The sequence below is a fragment of the Corvus brachyrhynchos genome, unplaced genomic scaffold (assembly GCF_000691975.1).
Source record: "Corvus brachyrhynchos isolate BGI_N302 unplaced genomic scaffold, ASM69197v1 scaffold59, whole genome shotgun sequence".
Lineage (NCBI taxonomy): Eukaryota > Metazoa > Chordata > Aves > Passeriformes > Corvidae > Corvus > Corvus brachyrhynchos.
In genome coordinates this window covers 6,011,993-6,021,156 of record NW_008246054.1, presented here as the reverse complement: position 1 = coordinate 6,021,156, position 9,164 = coordinate 6,011,993, and the positions used below count along the sequence as shown (strand labels likewise).

The window sequence follows — 9,164 nt, the reverse complement described above, 5'->3', positions numbered from 1 at the left end:
GCCCCGGCGGGATGTAAAGGCCTCGGGAGTCTTCGGTGGGTCCCGTCCCGGAGCAGCACCGTGTCCTGCCGTCTCCGAGGTGATGGGTTTCCATGCAGGGGAGAAGGGTGGATGCACGGCCATTGCACTGCAGCAACCCCTGGATCTCACAGCCCCACTGGGAGTTTAAGTGCTAAAACACAGAAGAAATGTCCCAGCAAGCCACTGGCAAAGCTAGATGGGAGAGACCCAAGCACACTGGGTTTTGCTGGGGGACACCAATCCCCATGTCTGCTCCACCACCTGAACTGGCTTCACTATGGCTAGCACTGCTGAGCGTTTTTCCTGAGTACCTAGGTGGAAAGTTCTGGGGAAATCCAAGAGCTCTGGTCACAGCCTTATTGTTTTCATGCCAGGCAATAATCTGGGGGTCTAATTGCACTGCTCAGACATGACTCCTAAGGAGATACAGCCCTGTCCCGTGGGCAAGAGTGGCATAACTGTTCAGTGCTGTGTAAATGCACATCAGTGACTTTTTGTGAGGCTGAATAACAGCCTATGTTATGTTTCTATGTTTCAGTGCTTGGCATCGGCCATGGGAACAAGCTGCTCACTGAGCTGCACAACTGCCACCTGACCAAGGTAGGTGCTGGCTCTGAATGGGCCACAGAGCCCCAGAGTGCCATTGCACACTTGATCCTGCTCCAGTGCCCCAGAGCAGCTTTGTGATGTTGATTCTGCTCTTAAGTCTCAAACCTACCAATGCTTTTGAGAGCTTTTCAGGGTCCAGAGTTTCATCCTTCACATGAGCATCCACTTGTGGCCTTTTGAGCAAAGGATGCTGCTGTCTTTTGTGCAAAACTCTCATAGCCTGCACTTCTAGCAGCTGCATGGTGCAGTACTGCTGCTCAATTGCTTGGAGTATTTTTTTAATACATTGCGCTCTTTGTCCTTCTTCCAGGTTTATACTGTTGGTGGGCTCTTTGGTAAAGCCACTGATGACTTCTCAGACACAGGGAATTTAGTAGAGAAGACAACATTTGGTAAGAAACTGATTAGATGTCTTGATTTTTTTTTTTTTTTAAACAGAACACCAAACAGCAGATTAACTGTAAAGCACTTAAACTAGGTGAATTGCACAATGACAAAAGCCACGTCTTGTATGTCTTCTAGTCCTCGTTGATGTTGTAGTACCCCTTTTCTAAATCTAACCACAATATATACAAAGCCAGCGTGAATGCTGGTCACAGTGGTTGCTACTGGGTTGGTCAGGACCCAGATCTCCCTGTGAATCGCACTTGGAGATAGCAGGAGATTTCATTGAATGAAAACATATGATAAGGAAACTGGAGCATCAATATTTTGAAATCAGTTAAGCAAAATAACTCTTCCCTGTGCAGTCCAGCTCTGTGCTGCTCCACGTAGAGCCAGGGGATGTGACTTTGCAAAGGCCACCCCTCAGCTCTCATCAGCCCCTTTTGATGTGACTGCCTGCCCAAGGGACAGCAATACCTCAGTGGCACTTTTCAGACTTTCCAGTTTCTGGATGGATAATTGAGACTTTGTTTCTGCCTTGCTACTTGCAGATCATATCACAAGGGAGAAGCTGGAGCGGATTCTTGCTGTCATTCAAGGGACAAATCAAAAGGCCCTGTTGATGTGCGTATCCACCGGGGAAATGAGCTGATCAAATCCCACTGCTATTTGCTGGTCTTCAAAACAAATGAGAAGATTTGGTTTCCCCATAGTCAAAGTCTATAAAGGTTGGAGTGCTAGTGAGGGGCAGAGAGGAGTTACTCTTGAGTGCTCTGTGCTCTGGTGAGAGGTTGCAGTTAAATGTCTGTCTTGGTTTGAAAGACAGGTGTCTGCTAAGGAAGGCAGGAGCCTCCGAGTTATTCTAATTTTGAAATCAAGGGGCTTTTAGGCAAAGGTATGGGAAATAGGAATAACAGTTCTTTACTATTACATATCTCTATGTGTATAACCAGTCAAACAAACAGCAATAACTCTGGCAGTAACAGCGAACAATCACAAACCCAGCCCCAGCCTTCTCGGCTGTCGGGCCCTTTCCCCTCGGGTGCAGTTCCGCTCGCAGCCGGCGGGGGCGCTGGCGGCTCCCGGTGAGCAGGGCAGGTGCGATGGTTCCCCCGCGGCTGCAGGGGGCGCTCCGGAGCGAGCTCGGGGAGCGCGCGGCACTGGCGGCCTGGGATCCCGGGAAGGGATGGAACAAAGGCTTCACAAACCCGGTGTCCGACTGGACCCTCCGGGGAGCACGCGGCACCGGTGCCCCGGGATCCCGGGAAGGGATGGGACAAAGGCTTCACAAACCCCTGGGCAGCCGATCCCAGTGTCCGGCCGGACCCTCGGGAACAGCAGGCTGGAACAGCAGGGACGAGCACAAATCCCAGGTGGCAGACGAGATGTATCGAACTCCGGAGCTGCAGCGGGAACCCCTGGAGGTCTGGGCAGGCAGGGTGTGCAGAGCCACAGTGTAGCAAAGGCTTGAAGCAACTGTGGGGGCAGAGTGGCCACGGCCCGGCTCCCAGAGGGGCAGGGAAGGCGGGCTTGGGATTCCGGGGTTTTTCTCCGGCAGGAGGAAAAGCAGCCGACGAAACAGCCTCTCTCTCTGTCCAAATGCCGGGACCGACTGCCCGCACACCCAGGTGAAACAAAAGAGTAGCCAGATGCACCCCTCCCAATGGCCAGGTCTTTTGTTTTTCTGAAGTATCCAGCAATTTGTCCCCCTAGCAACACGTATGGGGAAAATTCCTTTAACAGAAAAAAAAAACAAACCAGGAGAACTCCTAAAACCCCAACAATTTCCCTCTTGTATCCCAAAATCTCCAATCTGCTGGTTTAGGACCAATCTGCTATATTAGGGCTGACAAAAATAACTTGTAGACATGACCAAGTACCTCCCTCCCAAACTGTGCTACACTACTCAGTACTCACCACTAAAATCTATGCAAAAACTCAGTGGATAGTTTTAAGAATAAAAATTGCATCTCTGTTTTATTTGGGATGGACATATTTTGAATCTGTTTGGAGAGAAGTTCTAAATGTCTCTGCTGCTCTCTTTTTTTTCCTAGGTATTCTAACATTGATATGAAAACACAAGAGGCATATGAGCTGGCTGTCAAAGGATTGATTCGCCCCATGGGAAAAAGCCCCCCAATAATCACAGCGGTCCGATGCCTCTGGTTTGCACTTCCAGAATTCCAGCTAGGTAGGACTGGCACAGAATATACTGGGGAACTCCAAGTATGTATTATGGCAAATAAGTTGGTAAACTTCATTTTCTTACTCATGATTTAATGCAAAATGAGTTGGTTGGAATTTCTTACCACCTTCTAACTTTTCTGGTAAATCCAGCCAGCTCATAGCTTTTTCCTTCACAGTTCAGATTGAAGCCCAAGGCTGGAAAATTTACATTGTGAATGCCTGTGGGGGAAATTCTTAGCTCATTGTTTCAGTGTAATACATTTCAGTGCTGGGTTTTGGGGGTTTTTTAAGGTGTGGTTTGTTTATCTGTTGCCAATCCCCTTTCCCTCACAAATTGTCTTACAAAAAGGTGCCTTTTTATCCCCTCTGAAATACCTAAATTTCTACATTACTCTTCTAGATCTGTTGGTTTCTTTTCTAAAGTATTCATTTTGGAAGGCTGTAGAACACCCTGCAGTATTCCAGAAAATCATACCATGCTGTATCTTAGTGTCTTCTGCCAAACCAGTTCTTTCAGCATAACTGCGAGTGATGTCTGGATTTACAAAGTCAGAGCTTGTGTCAAAGCTTTGCTTCTTCTGAAGGAATGTCTCTGTCCTCCTAGAAATCCATTGCTTGCATGAGACTCAGCAGTACCTCCGGAAGATGGTTCATGAGATTGGTCTGGAGCTGAAATCATCTGCTGTGTGCACACAAGTGCGGAGAATACGCGACGGGGTTTTCACGGTGGATGATGCTCTCCCAAGAACCCGGTGGAACCTGCAGAGCATCCAGGAGGCAATTTGGAACTGTCAGCTCAAAGTGGAAACAGAGCTGGAGAAAACACTGGGACATGGGGAGAACAGTCCTCTTCATCAGCTGGATGGGGACACAGCTGCGCATGCTCTGCAGGAGTGTCCATGAGCAATTCCTGCAGCACAATACGGCAGTGATGTGCCAGCAATGTGATGGACAGCAGAAGGAAAGTGGTTAATTGTAGTTCACTTCCACCCTTTCCTTGAGATGAGTTTTATCAGAAGCCTTTTTTTCTTCAGGGACAGGCTGTATCATTTTTTTTAAAGCATCACAAACAGTTCATTAACAGGAGGTAGCTGTGCCAAAATTCCTGTGTATTTGAGAGCATTAGGTTGCTAAGGGATATAAAAACCCATTCCTGAATCATTTAGCAGCAGGAAGTAGTGTCTTAGAAAGCTGTATTGCCTTGACTGCACAGATTTGTTCCTTGCAACTGGCAGCATATTATCTGCTGTCTGGATTTTATTTTCCCTGTGTTCTCCTAGAGTATTTTCTTTCCATTAGCCCTGCTCTCAGACACATGAGAGCTCAGAATTGGGCTAAATGAAGGATGTGCAGGAGAAAACACAGCTTACCCAAAGCAATGCAAGGAAATGGTTTTATCCAGAGTAGGCACTCTGTAGTGATGAGAAGTGGCTTATAATGGAGACTAATGCACAGGATACACAAAAAATAAAACCGAAAGTGATCTAACAGGGAAGAGGTTGGTTGTTGGCTCAGTATTCATCCATGTACATTGACCCATAAAAAACCCCAGCATGTGCTACTTTATTTTACCCTTCTTCTCCTGAGGAGCCACGGGTGTTCAGTGATCTCTGGTGTCCTACTCTGCAGCAGCTCCTTGCAGACAGCATGTCCTGCCCTTTGGTGAAACTGTGAGCTCTGTGATACCATTTGTTCTCTGGTAGCTCATTATAGCAGGGTCTGACTTTAGCGGGGTCAGAAACACACTTTCTAAATTGAAGTTAAAAATCTGGAATTACACTTACCATTATTGCACTCAATGGTTTTCCAGTTATATACTTAGCAAGTTTGGAGATTTATTTATAGAAAGCAGAAGATTTGTTCTGTTCCTCTCCTGGACTTGGACAAAGGCCAGCATATTTAATCCTCCAGGTGACAGCCATAAAGGTGCAAGAGTAACTCTGGGAGGGGCAGTCACAGGGGCTGTGATGAAGTACCTCAGTGGCAGTGTGCAGTCCTGTCCTGAAGCATCCCAGGGGTCTTTAACTTAGTCCCTGGACTCTCTCTGTTCTGGGTTTCTCGGGGCTGCACAGAGCAGGCAGAACAGCCGTGGAACGCAGCTGCCGCTGTGCCAGCAGCAGGGACTCCCCAAGGACAGCGTGCCCTGTCCTTGGGTTATTCTGTGCGTGTTCTCATCCTCCATGGACAAGGGATCGGGATCATTGTGATTGGAAGCCAGAAACCAGTCACAAGGCTGCTGCTGAGAACAGATAATTGGTTTTGCACTCCTGGCTCTGGATGTGACACAGAAACATCAGGTAAGTCAGGGGACCTTCCCTGGCCACCTGCCCAGTGCTACCTGAAGTGTAAATCCATCCCTGCAGCTGCAGCAGGACACTTGCACAGCTACAGCTGCAAGTTTTAACCCCAGTGCTCCTACACAGTGGAGAAGAAAACATGGACTTCTCACTCCTTGAACAACCTTCAGTAACTTTGGTAATGGACTATACTTCATCCCCTCAGCTCACACCTCACACAAACTGAAGAATTTCCACACATCCCATTGCAAAAACAATTTCCAGTCGCGTGTGCCATTGACAGAGGAACAGTTTGGTTGGAACACTCCAGGCTGAACCAGTCCTTCTACACAGGAAACACCAGCCAAAACAGCAACTTTAGTAACAAAGTTTGCATTTCCTGGTTTTGCCACCTTGTGACTTGTTTTCCTCCCCTTAAAACTACTCCAAAACACGAGTGTTCCACACTTGGCAGAGGGGTATGTGGTGGGGAGGATATACCTGTGAACATTCCCCTGAGAGTCCACTCTGATCTGGCCACAACAAATATTCTGCACAGCTTCACATCAACAGAGACTTACTTGGATGAATCATGGAATATACAGGCTCTTTCTGTCCCCCTGCTTGAGATCATTCCCACAGCTTTTGAGGCAAAAAAGGATACTTATTAGTGATGTTTCTGTGCCACATCCAGAGCCAGGAGTGCAAAACCAATTATCTGTTCTCAGCAGCAGCCTTGTGACTGGTTTCTGGCTTCCTATCACAATGAAGACAGATTAATTTGATTCAAATTTGGAAGTAACAAGCAGACTGCAGCATGGGCCTAACGAGACCACAGGGGAAACTTACTGGCTAGAAGGTCTTGGAAAGTAGAAATGGGCAGAAGGACATCAAGCCTGAGTGAAAAAGGGATAATAGATCTGCAGTCAGCAGAGCACTTCATCACTTCCAACTGCCCAAAGCAGCCAAATTTAGTCTGTGCAGTCACCATCATTCCTAACACTGACATTGAAATACTCATGCTCCCAACATCATCCCCTGTCCAGGACAGCGCTCACTCCCACCGTGACTCTGCACTTAGAGCAGAGAAAGGTGATTCTGCACCTGCACATTCCTGGAGAAAACATTTGAGTAACTGATGTTATAGTTGTCTCAATATAGGTTTAGAATTTGTTCCCAGGTTCATGCAATGTTTTATAGGCTTTTAAACTGAATTACTGACAGATGTGAAGACTGCTTTATTCAGAGTGGACAGTTCAACACAACTTTATGTTTTGCCATTTACTACAGAAATTATACAAAACCTCCAGATACCAGAGCAGGTAAGTACAAAAATGCAGAACACCCAGACTTCTCTGGATTTGTTGATAAAACAAAATAAAACCCCCAAACCACCACGATTTCAGCCTTCTTCCCTCCCTCCTTCTGAGGGTTATCCTTTCAAAGCAGCTATTAGATTGCACATTTGTATGTCCTCACTTCTTCTATCCATTCAGTAACCAAACAGCCCCTAGATACTGCAGGGAAGCAAAGGCTCCATGGAAGAGGCTCAACATCAACCTGAACTACAACCTTTCAAAAAAAAAAAAACCAAACAAAATCCTGTTGATCAGGTAGTACATGAAATTATCTAAAATCCTACATCCCTTTCCCAAAGGTTCCTTTTCCACCTTCTGTCCCTTCTAAACCAGGATGACACCAACATGAAATGGCCCAGTGATAGTCTCTTTTGCAGGGCATAGCAGTCTCCAGGTTCAGGACTAGTCACTGATCTCCAGGTCATACTCAGGATAGAGCTGTTTTGTAGTGACCCCTCGGATAACAGCTAGGAAATAAAGAAACAGCATTGCTTTCATTAAACAAAGGTCAGATGGGTCAGAAACATGGTGTTTTCCTCCCCTCATTATCCCATAGCGCATCCCATAGCCAAGAAACCCAAGGTTTTGCAGCTGTGCCTCCTGCTTGCCCACACAATTTTTTTTAAGTGAAGAATCTGTAACACAAGCTTTGCCTCCGTGGCAGCAGCTTCTTTCCGTGTCTGTATGAAAACACTGACTACAAAGGTCTTTAACAGCTTTCCCTTCCTTACCAAGCTTGCCCAGCAGCATCTGCCCAGCATCTTTAATTTCGTTGTACTCATGGAGCAGAGAGATGTGCTTGTCCAGTTCCTCCAGGCTGTAGCCCCTGTAAAATAACACCAGAAAGTTCACAAATGACACAGAGAGACTGGGGGTTCCTGCTGCTGTGGGAGATATCCAAGTCCAGCACATCGAAAGCAGAAACTGAATGCAGCAAGTGCAGTTGCTGCAAGTCATAAACATGAAAGCTCTAAATAAGCTCAAGAAAGCCAATTCACCCAAGTTCTCAGAATCAAGTAGAAACAAGAATAGGCTGTGGTGAATTCCACTGATATGTATCTCTAATCTGTATATAGGTTAAAAAAAAATGAAGAATCGTAGAATCATTTAGGATGGAAAAGACCTCCAAGATCATCAAGTTCAACCTTTGGCCAAGCATCACCATATTAACTAAACCAGAGCACTGAGTGCCATGTCCAGTCATCTCTTGAACACCTCCAGGGACCATGACTCCATCACTTCCCTGGCCAGCCGATTCCAATATTTAATCACCCTTTCAGTGAGGAAATTCCTCCTTATGTCCAATCTGAAGTTCCCCTGGCACAGCCTGAGGCCATTTCCTCTTGTCCTGTCACTAGAAAGTTTGTTTATCCTTGTGGATAAATCAAAAAGGGTTGTGGAACAGCCTTTGTTGTTCTACCATTTCCATCCTATGCACTACACTTACCTTAGAAAATATCAGTCCTTCACAACAAATAACAAATGGCTAAAATTATCTGTTCCCAGTTAACACATAATTACCTCAGGAACACCCAGGCTGAAGCTAAAATCCTCTTATGCAAGCTCCTAGTAAAACTTGTTTTGCTTTACCACATAAAGTGGAAAGAATTCCCTCTTGTCTCTAACAAGTACCATCACTTACAACAACACTGTAACCAACACTGCACCATGCCAAAGGCATCATAGAAGGTCAGCTCTCAACTCCAATTCCTGGATCACATTTTGTTTTAAAAACAAAAATAATTGAGGCATCACAGTGGACGCTGAACTTGCCAAGGACGTACTCGGACAATAATTGTGCAATTTCCTGGTCTAGAGCAAGGTCTTTCCGTTTCAGCTCTTTGATTTCGTGCTGCAGGGCTTCTTCGCTGGCTCCATTAGGCTGGAAGGACCTTGGAGATGGGATCTGTAGAGCACAGAAAACATGTAGCAGGAACTCAGCTCTGGATAAGATGCTACAGTGCTGGAGCTCTAATGGGAAAATAGTGTGTGTGTCACTAGATAAAACGAGAGAAAAGAAAAAAAAATATCCCCAAGGCAGGGGGGCGGTTCAAGTAAAATATGGATCAGTGTACATAACGTTAGCCTGCTCCATATCACATCCTACGGCACTTTGGAGAATTACAGTGTGAAGTGAAAATAAATAATTAAAAATCACAATGTGCCTTTTAGGAGAAACTCCCAGCACGACACAGTGCAAACTGCAGTGCCGGCACTAACTCGGGGAACCGGCAACTTCACCCTCAAGGAAAAGCACTCCGCACCGGGCCGGGCTGAGGCACCGCGAACGCGTGAGCGGCTCCCGGGGGAGCCCCGCGCAGGACTCACC

General features: G+C 46.4%; 2 protein-coding genes across 2 annotated transcripts; one reads left to right on the top strand and one right to left on the bottom strand.

Annotated features, from left to right (window-relative positions):
* Position 1: 1 nt before the first annotated feature.
* TRUB2 (TruB pseudouridine synthase family member 2) lies at positions 2 to 4,696 on the top strand (the record flags this gene model as incomplete). The annotated part of the gene is made up of 6 exons (XM_008642364.2): positions 2 to 35; positions 560 to 621; positions 941 to 1,022; positions 1,566 to 1,638; positions 3,069 to 3,205; positions 3,806 to 4,696. Coding segments are annotated over 6 exons (687 nt in total), but the record flags the coding sequence as incomplete, so codon positions are not given.
* A 1,995-nt stretch (positions 4,697 to 6,691) lies between these two features.
* Positions 6,692 to 8,870, bottom strand: SWI5 (SWI5 homologous recombination repair protein; the record flags this gene model as incomplete). The annotated part of the gene is made up of 3 exons (XM_017745420.1): positions 6,692 to 7,302; positions 7,567 to 7,661; positions 8,620 to 8,870. Coding segments are annotated over 3 exons (411 nt in total), but the record flags the coding sequence as incomplete, so codon positions are not given.
* Between the last annotated feature and the right edge of the window lie 294 nt (positions 8,871 to 9,164).